Source organism: Heptranchias perlo, chromosome 33 (assembly GCF_035084215.1).
Source record: "Heptranchias perlo isolate sHepPer1 chromosome 33, sHepPer1.hap1, whole genome shotgun sequence".
Taxonomy (NCBI): Eukaryota; Metazoa; Chordata; class Chondrichthyes; order Hexanchiformes; family Hexanchidae; genus Heptranchias; species Heptranchias perlo.
In genome coordinates this window covers 860,400-885,416 of record NC_090357.1, presented here as the reverse complement: position 1 = coordinate 885,416, position 25,017 = coordinate 860,400, and the positions used below count along the sequence as shown (strand labels likewise).

Sequence of the window (25,017 nt, the reverse complement as noted above, 5' to 3'; positions counted from 1 at the left end):
GCAAACTTGGAAATGTTACATTTGGTTCCCTCATCCAAACCATTGATATATATTGTGAATAGCTGGGGCCCAAGCACTGATCCCTGCGGTACCCCACTAGTCACTGCCTGCCACCCAGAAAAAGACCCATTTATTCCTACTCTCTGTTTCCTGTCTGTTAACCAATTTTCAATCCAAGCCAGTATATTACCACCAATCCCATGTGCTTTAATTTTGCACACTAACCTCTTATGTGGGACTTCATCAAAGGCCTTCTGAAAATCCAAATACACCACATCCACTGGTTCTCCCTTATCTATTCTACCAGTTACATCCTCAAAAAACTCCAGTAGGTTTGTCAAACACGATTTCCCTTTCATAAATCCATGTTGACTTTGTCCAATCCCGTTGATATTTTCTAAATGTCCTGTTATCACATCCTTTATAATAGACTCTAGCATTTTCACTACTACTGATGTTAGGCTAACTGGTCTGTAGTTCCCTGTTTTCTCTCTCCCTCCTTTTTTAAATAGTGAGGTTACATTTGCTACCCTCCAATCTGCAGGAACTGTTCCATAATCTATAGAATTTTGGAAGATGACAACTAATGCATCCACTATTTCCACGGCTACCTCTTTCAGAACTCTGGGTTGCAGATTATCAGGCCCTGGGGATTTATCGACTTTCAGTCCCATTAATTTCTCCAGCACTATTTTTTTACTAATACGAATTTTCTTTAATTCCTCCTTCTCACTAGTCCCTTGGTTCCCTGGCATTTCTGGGGAGATATTTGTGTCCTCTTCCGTGAAGAGAGAACCAAAGTATTTGTTTAATTGCTCTGCCATTTCCCTGTTCCCCATTATAAATTCTCCCATTTCTGACTGTAAGGGACCTATATTTGTCTTCACTAATCTTTTTCTTTTTACATATTTGTAGAAGTTTTTACAGTCTGCTTTTATGTTCCTTGCAAGTTTACTCTCATACACTATTTTTTCCTTCTTAATCAATCTCTTGGTTCTTTTTTGCTGAATTCTATACTGCCCCCAATCCTCAGGTTTGCTACTTTTTCTGGCAACTTTGGATCTAATACTATCGTTAATTTTTTTTGTTAGCCATGGTTGGGCCACTTTTCCTTTTGTGTTTTTGCGCCAGAAAGGAATGTATAACTTGCAATTCATGCATTCATTCCTTAAATGTTAGCCATTGCCTATCCACCGTCATGCCTCTTAATGAAGCTCCCTCCTGGAGCTCTACTCCTGTCCGAACACAGCCCACAGACTTTTTCCCCAGTGAGGTGAATCAACCATTCCAATCCATTGGGACTGATTTAGCTCTGTGTTTGCTTTTGGTGAACATGTTCAGAGCTTATGGGCCCGTCCATTTACATTTCAATTACGAACCAAGACCAAGAAATAGGAGACCGGCAATAAATAGCACACAGGTAGGCAAAAAAAGCACTTGCTGACCTGCCCATTCGAGCCCCATATTGGATATTGGCCACTCTTTCCAAGGAGGTAAGAACTATCCTCAAAAAGTAGGGAACTATGGCGATCTACGGAATTGACAGCTGAGACCCCTGTACATGATGACTGCTGCTTTGAAATCCCAAAAACCATGGAAATTTAAGTTTAATTTATTTTTCTTTGGTGTGACACAAATCTCACAAAGAACACAATTAATCAAAAATCACAGTTCTTTTATTGCAAAGCCCAATTTATTATGGCGAAGTAATTTCGGTCCAGGCAGCAGTCACACGTTGCCTCACCTGCTGCAAGTACTCAGGCACATTTCCAATTAATTCCCTGAGAAACAAGAGGCAGTTGTTAGTACAGTGTTTGATGGGACAGTGTAGAGGGAGCTTTACTCTGTATCTAACCCGTGCTGTACCTGCCCTGGGAGTGTTTGATGGGACAGTGTAGAGGGAGCTTTACTCTGTATCTAACCCTGTACTTGCCCTGGGAGTGTTTGATGGGACAGTGTAGAGGGAGCTTTACTCTGTATCTAACCCTGTACTTGCCCTGGGAGTGTTTGATGGGACAGTGTAGAGGGAGCTTTACTCTGTATCTAACCCTGTACCTGCCCTGGGAGTGTTTGATGGGACAGTGTAGAGGGAGCTTTGCTCTGTATCTAACCCTGTGCCTGCCCTGGGATTGTTTGATGGGACAGTGTAGAGGGAGCTTTACTCTGTATCTAACCCGTGCTGTACCTGCCCTGGGAGTGTTTGATGGGACAGTGTGGAGGGAGCTTTACTCTGTATCTAACCCTGTACTTGCCCTGGGATTGTTTGATGGGACAGTGTAGAGGGAGCTTTACTCTGTATCTAACCCTGTACCTGCCCTGGGAGTGTTTGATGGGACAGTGTAGAGGGAGCTTTGCTCTGTATCTAACCCTGTGCCTGCCCTGGGATTGTTTGATGGGACAGTGTAGAGGGAGCTTTACTCTGTATCTAACCCGTGCTGTACCTGCCCTGGGAGTGTTTGATGGGACAGTGTGGAGGGAGCTTTACTCTGTATCTAACCCTGTACTTGCCCTGGGATTGTTTGATGGGACAGTGTAGAGGGAGCTTTACTCTGTATCTAACCCTGTACCTGCCCTGGGAGTGTTTGATGGGACAGTGTAGAGGGAGCTTTGCTCTGTATCTAACCCTGTGCCTGCCCTGGGATTGTTTGATGGGACAGTGTAGAGGGAGCTTTACTCTGTATCTAACCCTGTACCTGCCCTGGGAGTGTTTGATGGGACAGTGTAGAGGGAGCTTTACTCTGTATCTAACCCGTGCTGTACCTGCCCTGGGAGTGTTTGATGGGACAGTGTAGAGGGAGCTTTACTCTGTATCTAACCCTGTACCTGCCCTGGGAGTGTTTGATGGGACAGTGTAGAGGGAGCTTTACTCTGTATCTAACCCGTGCTGTACCTGCCCTGGGAGTGTTTGATGGGACAGTGTAGAGGGAGCTTTACTCTATATCTAACCCGTGCTGTACCTGCCCTGGGAGTGTTTGATGGGACAGTGTAGAGGGAGCTTTACTCTGTATCTAACCCGTGCTGTACCTGCCCTGGGAGTGTTTGATGGGACAGTGTAGAGGGAGCTTTACTCTGTATCTAACCCTGTACCTGCCCTGGGAGTGTTTGATGGGACAGTGTAGAGGGAGCTTTACTCTGTATCTAACCCGTGCTGTACCTGCCCTGGGAGTGTTTGATGGGACAGTGTAGAGGGAGCTTTACTCTGTATCTAACCCTGTACCTGCCCTGGGAGTGTTTGATGGGACAGTGTAGAGGGAGCTTTACTCTGTATCTGACCCATTATTAGCTATCGCTAGGGCAGCATAGAATTTTCTAAAAAATAATTTATGTACAAATGAAGATTTCCGTTCCCCAATGCTCGAGCTTCACATGCAGTTTCCACCCCAACTTTTATTAATAATTACACTCGAAAAACATCCACTCGAATGTGGTGGTTACTCACCCGGTCTTTTGCATCAGATCAGGAATTTGTATCCGATCCATGAGAGCTTTGCCCTGAGTTGCGAGATCCGCTACATATTCCTGAGCAGTGCGGAAGCCCTGGGTCACGACACTGGTTTCCTCCACTGGGACTGCCTCGGAGGCTGAAAAATAGCGACAGAAAGGACACAAGTTTAGAAGCGAGTGTCCGGGAAAGGATTTCCACCAAAACGCGACTTTGTAAACTGAGTGCGTCAATAGAAGGATCAGACCCTGATTCAATGATTTTAACAGGGGACAGGGTCAGGCTCAGGGGCTGAGGCTGGTGCAATCTGTCCGGCTCCTGATTGCTGTTACTGGGCTGCGGCTTTCAGATTGAAATCAGGCCCCTGCCTCGAACAGGCGGCTCAGCCGACTTCAAAGTCGGTGAAGATAAAATGTGGGCGGGCGAGAGCAGAGCAATCTAACCGTTCCCACTGGGCAAGGTCCAGATCGGCCCCGTGGTGTTAATACTGACCGGAGGGTGTGTGATAGGAGTCTCATCTAACTTCAACTTTACTCTGTATCCAACCCTGTACCTGCCCTGAGAGTGTTTGATGGGACAGTGTCGAAGTTTACAACTAAACTGAACCGTGTGTGACCTGGTAATGCTCAGGGCTGACACTGGATGTAAAAAGTGGAGAATATTTCATTCCCTGGTGTTGCCAGCACTTTCCTTCGGAACAAAATTAACTCCGCAAGAAAATAATGCGATGCAGTATTTTTTACATACCAGTCAGCACTGCGATGAAGGCAATCAGAACAGTCAGAGCGACCACTTGAATCTTCATTTTGATTTTTCTTGTCCCTCTGTTTTGTGTCTTAAATTAGAAGAAAACACAATTAGTTTGGAGGCATGGCCTTGAGTTAATGGGCAGGTATTGATGTGGGGTTTTCTGAGTCTCCTCCCTACTTCCACTCATGCTGAGAAATGTCCAACAATCTCTTTCTTTGTCTCATCCTCTCTCTTGTTATGTCTCTCAGGCTCTGACTCATTCTTGCCCACTTTCTGCCTTTCACTCACTGCTGTGCCTCTTACTCACTCTGTCACATTCAATTCTGGAACGGATAAATGCATTTTTGTGATGCTGTTTATCCCATCTCTCTCTCTCCCTCCCCTCTGCTCCCCTCTCTCCTCTCTCCCCTCTCTCGCTTGCTCTCACTCTTGCTCTCTCTCCTCCCTCTCCCCCCCTCTCTCTCTCTCTCCCCTTATCTCTCTCTTCTCCCCCCCCTCTCTCTCTCTCTCACTCTCTCTCCCTCTCCCCTTATCTCTCTCTCTTCTTTTCTTTCTGTCTTTCTTTCTTTCTTTCTGTCTTTCTTTAATCCCCAGGCTGGACTGGGAAAGAAAATCAGAAAGTTTTCTGCTCCTGATCATTTGCCGATTGACAGTTGTGAGAAACCGTGGGTGAGTTGATCGACAGCAGGACTGAGCTTAGCCTGATCTCCCCTCTCACCCGAATCACTGGCAAGTTAAATAGCCTGTGACAATCATTAACTGACACGTGGAGAATGTCCACATGGGTGAGATCACGAGGAGCTGGACCCCAATAAGTCAAAGCCTTCCTGTGAGGCGCTTTGGGGCGTCCTGAGGTGGTGAAAGGCACTATATAAATGCAAGTCCGGTGTTTGAATATGGGACTGTCACAGACAAGCCCAATATCCATGCATGAAGTTTCCAGCAGGAATGTGGGGTTAGTAATCGAGCAGGAACACTGGCAGATTCCTCCCCTCCCCAGGCCAAGTGCTGAGCTCAGTTATACGTCCAGCACGGTCACATGGGCTGGGATCAGAGAACTAAACACGTACAAAAAATGACCAGTGTTACACTAAATGAGCACGGGCATCGAACAACTCTCGGATTTCATTTAATTCAGATAATCGTAATAAATTTCACTGACCATAAAATCGTAATATTGTCACTGTGGGGAGATCAGACCTGGATGCAGGTGCCTGTGAGGCATCTAACTTTACAGTGAGTTGAAAGAGTTAGAGAGAGTGAAGTAAAAGGAATACAAAAGCCCCCCCTATAGGACCCAGCCCTCCCTCACTTACTGAATGGCTGGGGTGGGGGGGACAGTGAGGAGAAGGTGGGATGGGGGTAGGGGGGATTGAGGGATGGGGCGAAAGTGAGAAGGTGGAAGGGTAGGGGGGTCGGGGGGGATGGGGAGAAAGGATGGGTGGGGAGAAGGTGGGATGCAGCATTTCAGGGTCTCCAGCCCATCAGACCCAGAGGTGTTCAATCTGATTTCACTAAAAGGGACCCATTAGTCTTGAACAGCAGTGTGGCTCATGTTACATAGACACTGACATACGTGTGTACACACTCATAGACATACGTGTGTACACACTCATAGACATACGTGTGTACACACTCATAGACACACGTGTGTACACACTCATAGACACACAAGGAAAGGCAGATACACACTGATTCCCACTCACGTACATAAAGATGCATGTGCGCACACTGGAGTAGATTTTGACTTTGTGCGATAGTGTAAATCGGATGATAGTGAATTGACAGCCTGTTGTACTTCACTCCGGATTTTTATTCCCATTGAAGTCAGTAGAGTAAAAGTGGGGAGAGATGTAAAACGAGCTGCTGCCTTTCTATCACTCGTTTCACACTATCGCACAAAGACCAGATCTACTCCACTCGCACTGACAGATCCATGGCCCAGCTGCCTTCCTCCTGTGCTGTACATTCTATGATTCTATGATCCATATTTCCCTGCTCCAATGCAAACATCCTTACAAAACTCTACAAAGAGACTCATTCTGTTGATAATTAAATAATTTTCAACACAGAAAGGTAAAATCGTACAGAACTGGACTGAAATATGAAATGACATTACAGGGACAGTCTTTGTCCTGTTTGCAATAGTTAAGGTTCTGGTGGAATTGCGTTTTGCCTGGATCTCCTACGGTGGCTCATTGTACCTTTTGGCACGACACTGATTCATACAAACCAGGGTTCCCAGGTTGGAGCTGTGTCGATGCTGAGATTGCTGGCCTCACTGCATCATGGCAAAGACACTTCAGTTCATCTCTGGAGTGGGACTTGAACCCACATCCCTCTGACTCAGAGGCGAGAGTGCTGCCCACTGAGTGACGGCTGACACATAATGGAAAATAACACTTGGAAAAGGAAGTTTGGGTGCCTTTAAAACCAGTTCATCCGCTACTGACCAGGATCCTGTGCAGTCAGTCACAGATAGAGCTCTGACCCAAGACCAGGAACACACCTGAAAAATGTTGATGTCTGTTTCATATTTCGTTCTTTCTCTTTCTCTTTTCCCTCCTTCTCGTTTATTTCTCTTCCTTTTAACTCATGTTTCCAAAACTGCTTAAAAATCGGAATCAGCAAGTCACAATTTTTAAGCACCTTTTCCCTTGAGTTTTTTTCTGCTTTCTCTGCTCTTTCTCAATCATCTGTTCCTTTTAAATGTACATTCCCAAATGTACTTGAATTCCCAGTTAGTAAAAGAAATCCCTGATAATCCTTGTGCTTCCCATTTTTTTTCCTTAGCGAAACATCTAATTAAAATGTTTGAGTCACCCCCAATAGCAGTCTCCTTCCCTCTGTATGGAAAACAGTTCCAGTCTCTGTCGATCCATAATGCCTAAGGATTAATTGTAAACAATTTTACAACACCAAGTTATAGTCCAGCAATTTTATTTTAAATTCACAAGCTTTCGGAGGCTACCTCCTTCCTCAGGTGAACGATGTGAAAAATTCATCGTTCACCTGACGAAGGAGGAAGCCTCCGAAAGCTTGTGAATTTAAAATAAAATTGCTGGACTATAACTTGGTGTTGTAAAATTGTTTACAATTGTCAACCCCAGTCCATCACCGGCATCTCCACATCCTAAGGATTAAGGTAGTAATAATGCAACTCTTACCTGGAAGTCTGCAGCTTTCTGTGATCTGTTCTGCAGCTTGTTGCCCCTATATATACCTCCTGATAAAGCCGCTCAGATTAAGATGAGGCAAATTCTGTTGACTAATGATCAACGAACAGGTCCTTGCTCTTTTGTCAGGAGTTTGTCAACAGCAGCAATTTATGGCCAAGGATTTTGAAAGTTCTGTTGCCTTTCTGCTGATCTGCACAGCCCATGCGCCTCATCTTTTGGATCAACACACCGCCCAAACAACCACTTTGATGTCTTTCAGACGATACGTTGCTCGTTCGAGCTGACATTTTGTGTTGTGTTAGGGTCACCCTGATCGCTAGTGTCTTGTGTAACCATGATGCACTCATTTATATCAATATTTTGGAACAAATAAACACAAAATTGATAAAAGAGAAACTATTTCCTCTGGTGGGGGGAATCCAGAACAAGGGGCACAATCTTAAAATTAGAGCTAGGCCGTTCAGGGGTGATGTCAGGAAGCACTTCTTCACACAAAGGGGAGTGGAAATCTGGAACTCTCTCCCCCAAAAAGCTGCGGATGTTATTGGAGCTTTCAAGACTGAGATCGATAGATTTTTGTTGGGTGAGGGGATCAAGGGATCTGGAACAAAGGCGGGAAACTGGAGTTTAAGATACAGATCAGCCATGATCTAATAGAATGGCGGAACGGGCTCGAGGGCTGAATGGCCTCCTCCTGTTCCTAAGAATCTAGGGGACAGTTTATAAATTTTACAACATTGATGGGCCTCAGCCTTGTCCTGTGTTCGGTTTCAGATTGTTTACTGGATTGGATATAAAAAGACTGTAGGGGAGAAACTGGTCCTTGGGTGGAAAAGGGAGGGCAAAAAGGAACAAATTTCAGGGCGCAATGTCCTGCTCCCAATCTGCGCCTGCGTTACGGGCGTCACCATATTGGTAAAGGCGGCTTTTCAGGCATCCCTGGCGGCCTTCTGAAACACGCATTTGGTCCCTTACGCATGTTAATGAGGGGAGGGCCTGTCGTCTGTTGAAAGCCCCTCAGCAAAACTCAGCAGTTTTTGGGCCCAAACCAATCTCCTGTGACTTTAGGGTGTTGAGTGTTGCTCTGCACCTGGTTTGAACAGTCTCTGGTTGCCTGTTTGCACCAGACCGTAAACACACTCTAACGTACCCTTTTGTGGTTATTTTGTTGGTGTACATTGCCAATCTTGGTGTGCGGGGTTGTACGATTGTACTTTGCTTCTTCTTGTCTCTTGGTGCTGGGATCCTGTTCCTCAGGTGGTGTCTCTTGCACCAGTCCATGTACTCTTGGTGCTGGCTCCCCTCTGAGACCTCAGCCATGTCCACATTCTTCACGTGTGGCCCGTAGACAGTGAGGGAGAAATTCAACATCCTTCTGCCTGTTTTTTGGGGATACAATGAAGGATAGGGGTACAAATTTCAGATCACAAGCTCCCCTGCCCAATCTCCCCCAGAAGTGTGACGCCCGGCAAATTCAAATCCGGCAAATTCAAATCCGGCAAATTCAAATCCGGCAAATTCAAATCCGGCAACTTTTAGGTCTCCAGAGCTCCCGCCTGAAACATGCGTTTGGAGCATAAGAACAGGAGGAGGCCATTCAGCCCCTCGAGCCTGTTACACAGGAACAGGAGGAGGCCATTCAGCCCCTCGAGCCTGTTACACAGGAACAGGAGGAGGCCATTCAGCCCCTCGAGCCTGTTACACAGGAACAGGAGGAGGCCATTCAGCCCCTCGAGTCTGTTACACAGGAACAGGAGGAGGCCGATCAGCCCCTTGAGCCTGTTACACTGGAACAGGAGGAGGCCATTCAACCCCTCGAGCCTGTTACACAGGAACAGGAGGAGGCCATTCAGCCCCTTGAGCCTGTTACACTGGAACAGGAGGAGGCCATTCAACCCCTCGAGCCTGTTACACAGGAACAGGAGGAGGCCATTCAGCCCCTCGAGCCTGTTACACAGGAACAGGAGGAGGCCATTCAGCCCCTCGAGCCTGTTACACAGGAACAGGAGGAGGCCATTCAGCCCCTCGAGCCTGTTACACAGGAACAGGAGGAGGCCATTCAGCCCCTCGAGCCTGTTACACAGGAACAGGAGGAGGCCATTCAGCCCCTCGAGCCTGTTACACAGGAACAGGAGGAGGCCGATCAGCCCCTCGAGCCTGTTACACAGGTACAGGAGGAGGCCATTCAGCCCCTCGAGCCTGTTACACAGGAACAGGAGGAGGCCATTCAGTCCCTCGAGCCTGTTACACAGGAACAGGAGGAGGCCATTCAGCCCCTCGAGCCTGTTACACAAGAACAGGAGGAGGCCATTCAGCCCCTCGAGCCTGTTACACAGGAACAGGAGGAGGCCGATCAGCTCCTCGAGCCTGTTACATAGGAACAGGAGGAGGCCATTCAGCCCCTCGAGCCTGTTACACAGGAACAGGAGGAGGCCATTCAGCCCCTCGAGCCTGTTACACAGGAACAGGAGGAGGCCATTCAGCCCCTCGAGCCTGTTACACAGGAACAGGAGGAGGCCATTCAGCCCCTCGAGCCTGTTACACAGGTACAGGAGGAGGCCGATCAGCTCCTCAAGCCTGTTACATAGGAACAGGAGGAGGCCATTCAGCCCCTCGAGCCTGTTACACAGGAACAGGAGGAGGCTGATCAACCCCTCGAGCCTGTTACACAGGAACAGGAGGAGGCCATTCAGCCCCTCGAGCCTGTTACACAGGAACAGGAGGAGGCCATTCAGCCCCTCGAGCCTGTTACACAGGAACAGGAGGAGGCTGATCAGCCCCTCGAGCCTGTTACACAGGAACAGGAGGAGGCCATTCAGCCCCTCGAGCCTGTTACACAGCAGCAGGAGGAGGCCATTCAGCCCTTTGAGCCTGTTCCACCGTTCAATGAGATCATGGCTGATCTGTATCCTAACTCCATCCACCCACCTTGGCTCCATATCCCTTAATTATTCCTTACTAGCTCAATTGCTAAATTTAAATCTGAGATAGATAGCTTTTTGGCAACCAAAGGTATTAAGGGATATGGGCCAAAGGCAGGTATATGGAGTTAGATCACAGATCAGCCATGATCTTATCAAATGGCGGAGCAGGCACGAGGGGCTGAATGGCCTCCTCCTGTTCCTAATGTTCCTAACACCATTGGCCAGCAAAAATCTATTGATCTCAGATTTAATTGATCTAAGCATCTACTGCTAGTTCCTCACTTCTAGCACTCTTTGCGTGAAGAAGTGTTTCCTAACTTCTCTCCTGAATACCCTGACTCTGATTTGAAGGTAATGCCCCCTTAGCTCCTTGCATATGCGAATCGGGGGCCTAATGCTGGACAGTTGGCATTAATACACGGTGCTAGGTGCAGGCTCAACCTCGTTGCAGCAGGTCTTGAGCGGCCCTTAAAGAGACCGCTGGAGGCCAGTCAAAAAATGAGCACAAAACGTTTTCAAGGTTTCATTTCTGTGGAGCCAGGAGGAGTTGGACGTCCCAGTCCAGTCACCCTCTGTTACACCGACCCCCAGCCCTACCCAGGACCACTGCTGACCCAGCCCATGTAACTGGAAAGAGATCAGGAAAGAAAAGAACTTTTATTTATATAGCGTCTTTCACGACCTCAGGACGTCCCAAACGCTTTACAGCCAATGAAGTATTTTTGAAGTGTAGTCACTGTTGTAATGTAGGAAACGTGGCAGCCAATTTGTGCACAGCAAGATCCCACAAACAGCAATGTGACAGTGATCAGATAATCTGTTTCAGTGATGTTGGTTGAGAGATAAATATTGGCCGGGACACCAGGGTGAACTCCCCTGTTCTTTGAATAGTGCTGTGGGATCTTTAACACCCACCTGAGAGAGCAGACAGGGCCTCAGATTAATGTCTCATCTGAAGGAGCAGGAACCCTGGCTAGTTTCTTTCTATCCCTAGCCCAGGACACAGGCCAATTGTAGCCCTCACTGCTGCTCCGTCATTTAATCTTGCCGTTCTACTGAACACACAATAACTTTTTGTTTGAGTGAAGGCACAGTTCGTGAAATGTCAACATCATTGAGTTGTTGCACAATCCTGTGCTGAACCCAGCAAACCCATTGCCAGAATTCCAATCGGGATCATGATTCACAATGTGTTGTCCGTTCGTAACTTTATTATAAAAACCCCTTTGTCAGACCTTGAATTCATGCTGAGAACATTTACTGAGGAGAATACAGGATCCTGGTCTTTCTTAACAGAGGCACAGAGTACAAAAGCAAAGAAGTTATGTTAAACCTTTATAAAACATTGGTTAGGCCCTAGCTGGAGTATTGTGTCCAATTCTGGGCACCACATTTTAGGGAGGATGTCAAGGCCTTGGAGAGGGTGCAGAGGAGATTTACTGGAATAATACCGGGGGTGAAGGACTTTAGTTACATGGAGAGACTGGAGAAGCTGGGGTTGTTCTCTTTAGAACAGAGAAGATTAAGAGGAGATTTGATAGAGATGTTCAGAATTATGAAGGGTTTTGATAGAGTGAATAAGGAGAAACTGTTTCCAGTGGCAGAAGAGTCGGTGACCAGAAAGAAAGAAAGAACTTGTATGTCTGTAGCTTTTCACGACCTCAGAATGTCCCAAAGTGTTTCACAGCCAATGAAGTACTTTTGAAGTGTAGCCATTAGATAATCGGCAAAAGAACCAGAGGGGAGATGAGGAGAATTTTTTTTGCGCAGCGAGTTGTTCTGACCTGGAATGCGCTGCCTGAAAGGGCGGTGGAAGCAGATTCAATAGTGACATGAAGTGGAGGCAACAGCTCTGGAATCAGTCAAGAGACACTTGGATGCTGCAGTGAGGGGAACGGTAGATTCCGATGTAAGGATGTGTTGGATGGGCCGAATCTGTACCTTAACTTTGTGAAAACATCTGAGCAACTTGAAAATAGTTTAAAAATATTTTTTGAATGAAAAGCACATCAGCTGTCCTAGTGGCTAAAGTCACCAGCAGGTGTGGTACTGAGCCCCTGACCACAGAACCAAGGTTGGATCTCCAATCAGCACTGAGTCAACTGATCTGAGACGGGGTATCAGCTGGGAGGCAAAGGTTACTCCCAGCACCCCTGGGTCAGGGAAGAAAACCAGCAAGATTCCTGTCCCCAGCGCCCACTCAGTGACTCCTGCTGGGAAGGACATGTGTCTGGGACAATGAGTCAGGAGGGGCTCAGGTTCCCAGTGAAATACCCGACTCTCACTACCTCCGAGGCTCACTGCTTAACAATGGTCGCTGGCATGGTGCAGCCATGGAGCGTAGACCTGAGGAAAGTATCAGAATCTTTGAGAGAGGAGAGGAGACACTGGCAGTTAGTGTATCTGCTGATTCATCATGGTGAACAGCTGACATCAGGCTTCTGATGAACTTTGTCTCTTAACGTCTTTGCACAAAGCTTTCAGTCACCTGACTTTATCCTTGGACTTTATACAGATGATAAACCAGCACCAGAATCATCAGTTTGAGGGCAAACGTTCTCTCCAGGGTCCACAGAGATTTGCACTGCACTTGGAACAATATTTACCCTTGGTTATAGTTTTACTGGCCTCTCTTAGATAACCCATAGGTTCAGGATGGGTCAGTTTTTTAAGGACTGGTCTCCCTGTGTCGTTACCCGAAGAAAATTCAGATTTAAAACTACCCTGCAATTCTTCTCCAATCAGAACTCTCCGTGAGTGAGAGGAGGGAAGGGGCTGAGGGGAGAGGGGAGGTGAGGGGAGAGGGGAGGGGAGGTGAGGGAGAGGGGAGGGGAGGGGAGGGGCAGGGAGGAGAGGTGAGGGGAGAGGGGAGGTGAGGGAGAGGGGAGGGGAGGGGAGAGGGGAGGGGAGGTGAGGGGAGAGGGGAGGTGAGGGGAGAGGGGAGGGGAGGTGAGGGGAGAGGGAGGGGAGGGGAGGTGAGGGGAGAGGGGAGGGGAGGGGAGGGGCAGGGAGGAGAGGTGAGGGGAGAGGGGAGGTGAGGGGAGAGGGGAGGGGAGGTGAGGGGAGAGGGGAGGTGAGGGGAGAGGGGAGGGGAGGTGAGGGGAGAGGGGAGGTGAGGGAGGGGCAGGGAGGAGAGGTGAGGGGAGAAGGGAGGGGAGGTGAGGGGAGGGGCAAGGAGGGGAGAAGGGTGGGAGGAGAGGTGAAGAGGGAGGGGAGGGGCAGGAAGAGGGGGAGGGAGGGGCGGTGAGGGGAGGGAGGAGAGGTGGGGAGGGAGGGGAGGTGAGGGGAGAGGGGAGTGAGGGGAGAAGGAGGGGAGGGAGGAGAGGTGAGGGGAGAGGGGAGGGGAGGGAGGAGAGGGGCAGGGAGGGGAGGTAAGGAGAGAGGGGAGGGAGGAGAGGTGGGGAGGGAGGGGAGGTGAGGGGAGAGGGGAGGTGAGGGGAGAGGGGAGGGAGGAGAGGTGAGGGGAGAGGGGAGGGGAGGTGAGGGGAGAGGGGTGGGGAGGGAGGAGAGGGGCAGGGAGGGGAGGTAAGGAGAGAGGGGAGGGAGGAGAGGTTGAGGGGAGGGGCAGGGAGGGGAGGTGAGGGGGAGGGGAGATGAGGGGAGCGGAGTGGAGGGGGGGGGCAGGGAGGTGAGGGGAGGGGGAGAGGCAGGAAGAGGGGGAGGGGCAGGGAGGTGAGGGGAGGGGGAGGGGCAGGAAGAGGGGGAGGGGCAGGGAGGGGAGGGGCAGGAAGAGGGGGAGGGGAGGGGCAGGAAGAGGGGGAGGGGACAGGGAGGGGAGGGGAGGCAGATTTGTGGTCACTGGGCCCAACTCATTAGAAGGACTGGGTCCAGTGAGTGGGCGATGGGAAGATTGAGAGAAACCCGGGGCTTTTGGGGGTTTAAGGATATGGGGAACACTGGCCTGGTCACGTGATCAAAACGACACACACAATAAATGGTCACCTCGACATTGAGAATCTGTTCTTGATAATTTAGTTCTGTAATTGGACAGAGAAATGAAAGGTGAAATTAACACCAAAGTGCAACTTGGTCCAAAAAAATCTGAGCAACAAGTTCACAGAGTGACCCTCGGGGGGTCACCCCCTGTACCTTGTCTGATTGGTCCAGACAGAGAGGGTCATTTTAACCTTTCCCGCTGGTGGGAGACTGACGGGATTGGACCGCCCGATTCACACCCTCGCCCGATTCACACCCTCGCCCGATTCACACCCTCGCCCGATTCACACCCTCGCCCGATTCACACCCCCGCCCGATTCACACCCCCGCCCGATTCACACCCCCGCCCGATTCACACCCTCGCCCGATTCACACCCCCCGCCCGATTCACATCCAGTGTACACCGAGCCCCCCCCCATCCAGTGTACACCGAGAGCCCCCATCCAGTGCACACCAAACCCCCCACATCCAGTGTACACCGACCCCCCCATCCAGTGTACACCGAGCCCCCCCCCATCCAGTGTACACCGAGCCCCCCCCCATCCAGTGTACACCGACCCCCCATCCAGTGTACACCGAGCCCCACCCCAATCCAGTGTACACCGACCCCCCCCAATCCAGTGTACACCGACCCCCCCATCCAGTGTACACCGAGCCCCCCCCCAATCCAGTGTACACCGAGCCCCCCCCTCCCCCGTACATTGAGCACCCCCCAACCCAGGAGCCTCGCCAGGGAGAGGGAAGGGGGTGAAACCACCCACCATATGACGGGCAAGGGTGGCAGAGGCCCGGGAGCGGGCTGCGTCTCTGCCCCCACAAGCACCGGGTCTGGAGCCAAGCTCGAAATGAGAAACTTCAAAAACACAATAAACATTGGCGATTGCATCAGAAACGGCTTAAAGGCTCAGGCAGCCAATCAAATGGCATCGGACGACCAATCCTGGCCGATGTATTTTGGGCAATTTACATTGTTTCCAAAAGGATCATCGTGACAGGCTGGTCAGCGTCCAATCAGAGCACTGCCTAAAGTTCGGTTTCTCAAATCCGTGACATTTTTTGGAAGTTTAGGGGAGTTTGAGGAGGCAGGGAATCAACTGGGAATCAACTGGGAGCTGGGAATGAGCTGGGAATGAGCTGGGAATGATCTGGGAATGAGCAGGGAATGAGCTGGGAATGAGCAGGGAATGAGCTGGAATGAGCTGGGAATGAGCTGGGAATGATCTGGGAATAGGAGGGTTTTAACTTACAAAAGTTGGGGTAGGAATTGCAAGATTTGTGAATAAAAATCAGGTAAACAGAAAGATTCCAAACTCTGAAACTGGAGGTGTTGTGACACTGTCACTGGGGGCAGCAGAGAGAGTACTGGGACTACACCCTCGATCCACAGTCAGCGAGGGAGGGAGGGAGGGAGGGAGTGCTGTTAGTGAGTGAGGGAGGGAGTGAGGGAGGGAGTGCTGTTAGTGAGTGAGGGAGGGAGTGAGTGAGGGAGTGAGTGCTGTTAGGGAGCGAGGGAGGGATTGAATGCTGTTAGTGAGTGAGAGGGATGGAGGGAGTGAGGGAGGGAGTGCTGTTAGTGAGTGAGTGAGGGATGGAGGGAGTGCTGTTAGTGAGTGAGGGAGGGAGTGAGTGCTGTGAGGGACTGAGTGCTGTTAGTGAGTGAGGGAGTGATTGAGGGAGTGAGTGCTGTTAGCGAGGGAGGGAGGGGGTGAGTGCTGTGAGGGAGTGCTATGAGTGAGTGAGGCAGAGAGGGAGGGAGTAAGTGAGGGACTGAGTGCTGTTAGGGAGAGAGTGAGTGAGGGACTGAATGCTGTTAGTGAGGGAGGGAGGGAGTGAGTGGTGTTAGGGAGAGAGTGAGGGAGGGAGGGACTGAGTGCTGTTAGTGAGGGAGGGAAGAGAGTGAGGGAGTCAGTGCTATTAGTGAGGAAGTGAGTGAGGGAGTGAGTGAGTGAGAGAGGGTGTGAGTGAGGGAGTGAATGCTGTGAGTGAGGGAGTGAATGCTGTGAGTGAGGGAGGGAGGGAGTGCCCTGCAAACTCTATGAATGTCACTCGTGGGAACTGCAGTCATGGAATAAAGGGGGCAGTAGCATCATGGATACAGAATTGGCTAAGGGACAGGAAACAGAGAGTAGTGGTGAACGGTTGTTTTTCGGACTGGAGGGAGGTGTACAGTGGTGTCCCCCAGGGGTCGGTGCTGGGACCACTGCTTTTCTGGGTATATATTAATGACTTGGACTTGGGTGTACAGGGCACAATTACAAAATTTGCAGATGGCACAAAACTTGGAAGTGTAGTGAACAGTGAGGAGGATAGTGATAGACTTCAAGAGGATATCGACAGGCTGGTGGAATGGGCGGACACGTGGCAGATGACATTTAACGCAGAGAAATGCGAAGTGATATGTTTTGGTAGGAAGAACGAGGAGAGACAAAATAAACTAGAGGGTGCAATTCTAAAGGGGTACAGGAACAGAGAGATCTGGGGGTTTATGTGCACAAATCTCGTTGAAGGTGGCAGGACAGGTTGAGAAAGTGGTTAAAAAAGCATACGGGATCCTGGGCTTTATAAAATAGAGGCATAGAGTACAAAAGTATGGAAGTCATGATGAACCTTTATAAAACACTGGTTCGGCCACAGCTGGAGTATTGTGTCCAGTTCTGGGCACCGCACTTTAGGAAAAATGTGAAGGCCTTAGAGAGGGTGCAGAAGAGATTTACTAGAATGATTCCAGGGATGAGGGACTTTAGTTACGTGGATAGACTGGAGAAGCTGGGGTTGTTCTCCTTGGAACAGAAACGGTTGAGAGGAGATTTGATCGAGGTATTCAAAATCATGAAGGGTCTAGACAGAGTAGATAGAGAGAAACTGTTCCCATTGGCAGAAGGGTCAAGAACCAGAGGACATAGTTTTAAGGTGATTGGCAGAAGAACCAAAGGTGACATGAGGAAAAACCTTTTTACACAGCGAATGGTTATGATCTGGAATGCACTGCCCGAGGGGGTGGTGGAGATTCAATCATGGCCTTCAAAAGGGAAGTGGATAAATACTTGAAAGGAAAAAATTTGCAGGGCTACGGGGAAAGAGACTCACTGGATTGCTCTTACAAAGAGCCGGCACAGACTCAATGGGCCGAATGGCCTCCTTCTTGCTGTAACCATTCTATGATTCGATGATTCTGCTCAAAATGTTCCAGTTAATGGCAGGGTCCCCACTCAACAGTTGTCTCTTCCTGGGTTTATCTGATCTCTGTCCTGTGTGAGTGTTAAATTGAAACATTCTGTTCCAGGATGTGGACTTTGATTCTGTCTCAGTGTTTCGAACTCAGTGGACACAGGAGTTGCACATTGTGTTTTGTTAATTAACGGAGACACTTGAGTGAACTCAACATTGTGTTCTGAGCAACACTGAGTAATCTTAAGATAACGTGTATGAGATTGTGTGTATGAGTGTACGTGTGTGTGTGTATATCATTGTATGTGTGTGTGCGTGCCCACATGAGTGTGTGTGTCTCTGGGTGTGCCTGTGCCCTGCGTGTGTGTGTCAGTGGGTGTCTGTGAGCGTGTCTCTGTGTGTGAGTGTGTGTGTGTGTGTGAGAGAGTGTGTCTCAGAGAGTGTGTCTGAGAGAGTGTGTGTCTGTGAGTGTGAGTGTGTGTGTGTCTGTGAGTGTGTGTCTGTGAGTGTGTGTGTCTGTGAGTGTGTGTCTGTGAGTGTGAGTGTGTGTGTCTGTGAGTGTGAGTGTGTGTCTGTGTCTGTGAGTGTGTGTGTGAGTGTGTGTGTCTGTGAGTGTGTGTGTGTCTGTGAGTGTGTGTGTCTGTGAGTGTGAGTGTGGGAAGCGCCTTGGGACGTCCTGAGGTTGTGAAAGGCACTATATAAATGCAAGTCTCTCTTTCTATACTGTGCAACTGGTTTCCACTTCATTGTAACATGAAAGTGACGATAGAATTGATCCAATTCCAGAGCGTGGCAGTATAACTCCAGTCCCTGTCCAGCTAGACCTCCAGATACTTTATCATTTTAATTTTTTAATTATTATTTGTTCTCAGGAGGTGGGCGTCGCTGGCAAGGCCACATTTATTGCCCATCACTTCCCTAAGCAGGTACTGGTCAGCCTTCGCATTGAACCCCAGCAGTCCCTGTGATGATGGCGTTCCAACAATGGTTTCAAGCAGGGAATTCCAGGATTTTAATCCAGTGACGGTGAAGGAATGGCCATATATGTTCATGACAGGATGGTGTGTTAAGGAGAGGAGAACATACATGTGATGGTGTTTTCATAGTGTCGCTGCTCTTGTCCTTCTCAATGGCCGAGATTGTGTGGCTGGGATTTGACGTGTAAGCAAACTTGGTGAGTTCCTGCACTGCATCCTGTGGATTGCACGTACTGCGACCACAATGTACCAATGGTGAAGAGAGTGGATATTCAGTCCATTGATGAGGGTGTCGATCGAGTGAACTCGAGAGTGACTGCCCTTGACATCAAGGCAGCATTTGACCGAGTGTGGCACCAAGGAGCCCTAGTCAAATTGAAGTCAATGGGAATCAGGGGGAAACTCTCCAGTGGCTGGAGACATACCCAGCACAAAGGAAGATGGTAGTGGTTGTTGGAGGCCAATCATCTCAGCCCCAGGAAATTGCTGCAGGAGTTCCTCAGGGCAGTGTCCTAGGCCCAACCATCTTCAGCTGCTTCATCAATGACCTTCCCTCCATCATAAGGTCAGAAATGGGGATGTTCGCTGATGATTGCACATTGTTCAGTTCCATTCGCAACCCCTCAGATAATGAAGGAGTCCGAGCCAGCATGCAGCAAGACCTGGACAACATCCAGGCTTGGACTGATAAGTAGCAAGTAACATTCGCGCCAGACAAGTGCCAGGCAATGACCATCTCCAAAAAGAGAGAGTCTAACCACCTCCCCTTGACATTCAACGGCATTACCATCGCCGAATCCCCCACCATCAACATCCTGGGGGTCACCATTGACCAGAAACTTAACTGGACCAGCCACATAAATACTGTGGCTACAAGAGCAGGTCAGAGGCTGGGTATTCTGCAGCGAGTGACTCACCTCCTGACTCCCCAAAACCTTTCCACCATCTACAAGGCACAAGTCAGGGGTGTGATGGAATACTCTCCACTTGCCTGGATGAGTGCAGCTCCAACAACACTCAAGAAGCACGACACCATCCAGGACAAAGCAGCCCGCTTGATTGGCACCCCATCCACCACCCTAAACATTCACTCCCTTCACCACCGGCGCACAGTGGCTGCAGTGTGTACCATCCATAGGATGCACTGCAGCAACTCGCCAAGGCTTCTTCAACAGCACCTCCCAAACCTGTGACCACCTCACCTCCAACTGTCCCTCCCCATCTGTCTATCCCCCAACTCTCTCTCCCCAATCTACTTTCCCCAAACTCTCTCTCCTCCGAACTCTCTCTCCCCCAACCATCTCCCCCCAACTGTCTTGCCCCCAACCACCTCTCCCCAATAGTCTCTCCCACAAATGTCTCTCCCACAACCGTCTCTCCCACAACTGTCTGTCCCCCATCTGTCTCTCTCCCATCTGTCTGTCCCCCATCTGTCTCTCTCCCATCTGTCTCTCTCCCATCTGTCTCTCTCCCATCTGTCTCTCTCCCATCTGTCTCTCCCCCTAATTGTCTCTCTCACCCCAACCGTGCTCAGGGCCCCAGGAATTCTTAATCGTTCTGTGATTGCCGGGCAGTATCTATTGTCCATCTACAAAAACTGATTGTTCGATTAAGATGCGACAGTCGGTAGGCATGAAATTGTTCGATCGGATAGTGTAGCAGAACCTTACCTCACAAGAGGGTGAAATCAGAGAAAGATCTATCCAATTAATCCCACTCCCCTCCTCTTTCCCCAGAGCCCTGCAAATTTCTCCTTTTCAAGTATTTATCCGATTCCCTTTTGAAAGTTATTATTGAATCTGCTTCCACCGCCCTTTCAGGCAGCACATTCCAGATCAGAACAACTCACTGAGTAAAAAAAATTCTCCTCATCTCCCCCCTGGTTCTTTTGCCAATTAGTTAAATCTGTGTCCTCTGGTTACCGACCCTCCTGCCACTGGAAATAGTTGCTCCCTATTTACTCGCTCAAAACCCCTCAGAATAAGTGCTTAGAAGATGAGAAACATTACAGATGTTATCAAACTATGACTTTTGTACCAGGAGGGGAATCGCGGTGGAGTTTGAGCCACATTTGAGGAAACACATCACCGCTGACAGTAACAGGTTTGTTGGAAGTTCCACGTTCTCTGTGCAGCAGAGAAAGTCCATGTTCTGAGCCCGAACAGAGCTGCTCCTTATCAGCCGCTGATAAGATGCCCTCATATACAGCGAGGGCCTGTAGGGCTGAGACACAGAGCTCCAGGAGCAGCACAGCCGAGACAGGTAAGAGGAGCTGAGTGTAACAGCTGCACCTCACACTGCTACAAGCCGGGGAACACACAGTGTTTACACACTTACCCAGGGACCCGCTCAGACGGTGCTCTCTGTGTAAGGTCGCAGTGTCTCAGACAACTGGTGGAAGCTCACACCTGATATAAAGAATACTGGTTTATATTTACAGTCAGGTGACAGTTTATAATTGTGTGAGGTTCAGAGAGAGACTTTAATAATCAGAATGTCCTGTAAATAAATGCAACAGATTTTCAGCAGGAAGCAAGTTCCACACGGAATGCAATAACAGACCATGAAAGATTTTGTGATTGAAATCTCAGACTAACCCGGATTTTTTGCCTTTTCAGAGATTGGTTGAGAAAACAGAAATTGTATTCAATTCGCCAGTTTGAGAAATCCACCATGTTTCCCAAGGCAATCCTTGTGTTCGTAGCTGCCATCGTGGTCTCAGGTAGGTCTTCCATACTTCCCTGGGTTATTGGACTGCTTGTTTTGTGCTGTTGGTTTTTGCTGCCTGTCTGAGCATGAATGGCATTTTATGGACATCAGACACACGATCTTCATGCCCTCTGTTTGGACCAGTTCTAAGCTCGGGTCTCGAGGTAAGAGACCTGTGCGTAGCCTGTTCTACCACTCAGCGTCTCATTGTGGAGAGACGGCTTCATCCCCTCTGTCTGGGCTTGTTTTAAACCCTGGTCCCAGATGTTCAAAGACAAAGGGATTTTACTCATTGGACCATCCCGAACCGGTCTCCAGAGAGGAGGCAACTGATCCATCTTTTTACTCCCTGATGGACATTCCCCAGACAGGATATGGTGAAGTCAATGAATCATCACAAGCTGCTTGTCTGTGAAATGAACAGTAATTCAGTGAATGTTCTTCTCGTGTTCCCGCTCTGATCCTCTGGTTTCCTTCCTCCCTATAGGCTCCCGGGCTGAGTTCAATGGAGGTCAGGTTCGAGATGCATTCTGGGATTACATCAGCCAATTGACCAATGACGCCAAGGACAGTGTAGATCAGATCCAGCGCTCCGAAATCGGACAACGGCTCAAGTGAGTACCGGGAGTGAGGTGGGGCCATCGGTACAGATCAGCCTCCTGGGACACAGCGAGAAATGGCCGTCCAGTAAAAACATCGAAGGAAGAAACGTCATTGAAAACTTGGCCAGTTAATTCCCACTGCCATGGGGCCGGGATAGAGACAGAATGGAATCACACTTTGCGGAGTCCTTGAACTGAATCGGGGGAGGGGGCATTGAGTGGGAGGCGAGAGAGTCAGAGGGAACCATCACCTCACGGTCAACCAATGGCCAGCTGATTGAGAGTGACCCGCGAGCCAATGGGCAGTGGCCTATTCAGCTTCAAACAAGGGGATCAAAAATTACAGAAAAGGAGGGAATGACATCATCAAAAAATGTCCATCGGTGTAAAATGGACGTCTTTCGATGGTGTTTGATAAACCCATTCCTGCCACTACAGACCAATATTACTCTGGTGTTACACAATCCAACTCGGATGGCAGGAACTCGCTCAGTGGGATGGTTGGTTTTGTGGTCCCATGTCAATTATTTTCCTGATAAACCACTGTCCTCATCATTTCTGGTCTCCCTGTCCTCCACTGTGTTCTGTTCCTGAACCATTCTTAGTCAAGAGTCCATTGGCCAAAAAGCTCTCAAACAAAATGATTTTTTCCTATTCCATCTATGTAATAAATCACCTTTTCTTGTTTGCTTTTCCAGTTATCTTATAAAGGATAACCTGCAGAACGTCAATGGATACGCTGAGGATCTCCAACAGAGGCTGACTCCCATCGCAGACGACCTTCGTGTAAAGATGACAGTAGATGCTGAGAATCTCCGCCAGCAGATCAGGCAGGAGCTGGAAGACCTGAGGGTGAAGCTTTCTCCTTTTGCTGATGGAGTTCACCAGAAGATCAGCAGGAACATTGAAGAATTTCATCAGAAGCTGACACCTTACGCTGAAGAGCTCCGCCACCAGCTGAACACCAACGCTGAGGAACTCCGCCAGAGGTTGACTCCCTACACCAAAGAGCTTCAGGCCAAACTGGAAGACAACGCAGAGAACCTGAGGGAAGTTCTGACTCCATACGCTGAACAACTCCAGCAGAAGATCACTGAGAATGTGGACAAGCTCAGGCAGAAGGTGACGGCCGATGCTGAGGAATTCCGCACCAGGTTTGATGAGAAAGTCCAGGAGCTTCGCAATACCATGGCTCCCTATGCCAAAGATGTCCAGGCCAATATGAACCAACAGATTGGTGAAATGACCCAGAAGGTTGTGCCATACGCTCAGGAGCTACAGGGAAAGGTCAACGAGACTGTGGAGGTTCTGAAGCAAAGGCTGGTCCCTTACGTCGCAGAACTGAAAGAAAAGCTCAACGAGAACATGGGAAGCATGAACCAAAATCTGGCCCCATACATTGACGATCTCAACAGCAACGTCAACCAGAGAATCGAGGAGTTCCATCAGAACATTGCTCCCTACTCTGAACAGCTGAACAAGGTGATCAGCCAGAATGTGGAGGAGATGCGAGAGAGGCTTGTCCCGTATGCAGACAGCATCCAGCGGGATCTGGAGATCCAACTCACCACCTTGTGGGACAACTTCCGCCAGAACCTTGGAGAAATAAATGAGGATTAGAAAGTTATTCGGCCAAACTGTGACTCAGGATTGTGGAGCCCTCTCGGAGCACAGAGCATTGTGTCTTTATTTATAACGAACTTCAATGTATTTATTTGTTGTAGAAAGGAATGGATTTAAAATCACTGATTGAAATCCCAGAGCGTGGACTGTAAATGTGGAGAAGAAATCTTTAAATGACTTTCGAACTGATAACGTTTCCGTGTTTTATTTCATCGTTTGCAAAGTGTCAGTCAGTAAATGTCCAGTTTGTTTAATTATCTTATTCCACTGGCACAGATTGCTGAATTTGGAGGGTGGAAGGTTTCAGCTGATAGAATCCCCATGGGTTCTGTTACTGCCTATTCTTGGTCAATGAAACAAGACTCACTTCACGCACTGGACACAAGACCCCTCCCCTCACGGGCTGGTCCCTCTCTCCCCCCAGCCCTCTGCCTGTCACTAGTGATAATGATGGTGTTGGACGAGCTCCCAGTGTGACTCTGACTTGAAACTGGGTTTCTAACAAGTATTTCCACTGACTGTTTCCAATTCTCCAACTTCCCACCAGCACAGCCTCAATATCTTATTTTCTCCTCATTTTCTGATTTACTTTCTTTGATCAGAAGTTTCCTTGCAGTTTGCCTTTTGCATCATATATTAAAAATCTATTATTAAATAAATTGGAGACAATAATCTGGGACAAAATTAATTGACACTTGGAAAAATATGGGTTAATGAAAGTCAGCATGGATTTGTTAAAGGCAAATCGTGTTTGACTAACACTGGGTTACATCGAGTCTACAGCTCAGAAACAGGCCATTCGGCCCAACTGGTCCATGCTGGTGTTTACGCTCCACACGAGTCTCCTCCCTCCCTCCTTCATCTCACCCTATCAGCATATCCTTCTATTCCTTTCTTCCTCATGTGTTTATCGAGCTTCCCCTTAAATCCATCCACACTATTCACCTCAACTGCTCCTTGTGGGAGCGAGTTCCACATTCTCACCACTCTCTGGGTAAAGAAGTTTCTCCTGAATTCCCTATTGGATTTATTAGTGACTATCTTATATTTATGAATTCTAGTTTTGGTCTCCCCCACAAGTGGAAACATTTTCTCTACGTCTACCCCATCAAACCCTTTCATAATCTTAAAGACCTCGATCAGGTCACCCCTCAGCCTTCTCTTTTCTAGAGAAAAGAGCCCCAGCCTGTTCAGCCTTTCCCGACAGTTATAACTATTCAGTTCTGATATTATTCTTGTGAATCTTTGTTGCACTTTCTCCAGTGCCTCCACATCTTTTTTATAATATGGAGAACAGAACTGTGCACAGTGCTCCAAGGGTGGTCTAACCAACTTGATCAAGTTCTTTGATGAAGTAACGGAGAGGGTTGATGAGGGGAGTGCAGCCGATGTGTAAATGGACTTTCAAAAGACATTTGATAAAGTCTCACACAATAGACTTGTTCGCAAAATTAAAGCCATAGAATTAAAGGGGCAGTGGCATCATGGATACGTAATTGACTAAGTGACAGAAAGCAGAGAGTAGAGGTGAACAGTTGTTTCTCAGACTGGAGGGAAGTTTACAGTGGTGTTTCCCAGGGGTCGGTGTTGGGACCACTGCTTTTTTTGATTTATATCAATGACCTTGACTTGGATATAGAGGGTATAATTTCAAAATTTGCACATGACACGAAACTCGGAAATGTAGTAATGAGTGTGGAGGATAGT

General features: G+C 48.7%; 2 protein-coding genes across 4 annotated transcripts; one reads left to right on the top strand and one right to left on the bottom strand.

Annotated features, from left to right (window-relative positions):
* Positions 1 to 1,654: 1,654 nt before the first annotated feature.
* LOC137301243 (uncharacterized) lies at positions 1,655 to 8,691 on the bottom strand. Its single transcript, XM_067970704.1, has 5 exons — positions 8,522 to 8,691; positions 6,397 to 6,571; positions 4,190 to 4,277; positions 3,440 to 3,581; positions 1,655 to 1,781 (listed from the first exon to the last, which is right to left on the bottom strand). Exons 1-5 carry the CDS (start codon positions 8,689 to 8,691, stop codon positions 1,697 to 1,699), a joined length of 660 nt encoding a protein of 219 aa, XP_067826805.1. The 3' UTR covers positions 1,655 to 1,696.
* Positions 3,825 to 23,491, top strand: LOC137301370 (apolipoprotein A-IV-like). Of its 3 annotated transcripts, none has more exons than XM_067970823.1 (4): positions 3,825 to 4,861; positions 20,995 to 21,098; positions 21,573 to 21,699; positions 22,386 to 23,491. In XM_067970823.1, the coding sequence occupies exons 1-4, from the start codon at positions 4,341 to 4,343 to the stop codon at positions 23,305 to 23,307; spliced, it is 1,674 nt and encodes a 557-aa protein (XP_067826924.1). In that variant the 5' UTR covers positions 3,825 to 4,340; the 3' UTR covers positions 23,308 to 23,491. The 3 variants fall into 3 exon arrangements, with proteins under 3 accessions (XP_067826924.1, XP_067826926.1, XP_067826925.1); XM_067970825.1 differs by lacking the exon at positions 3,825 to 4,861 and adding an exon at positions 17,605 to 18,573; XM_067970824.1 differs by lacking the exon at positions 3,825 to 4,861 and adding an exon at positions 19,094 to 20,479.
* The last annotated feature ends 1,526 nt before the right edge of the window (positions 23,492 to 25,017 follow it).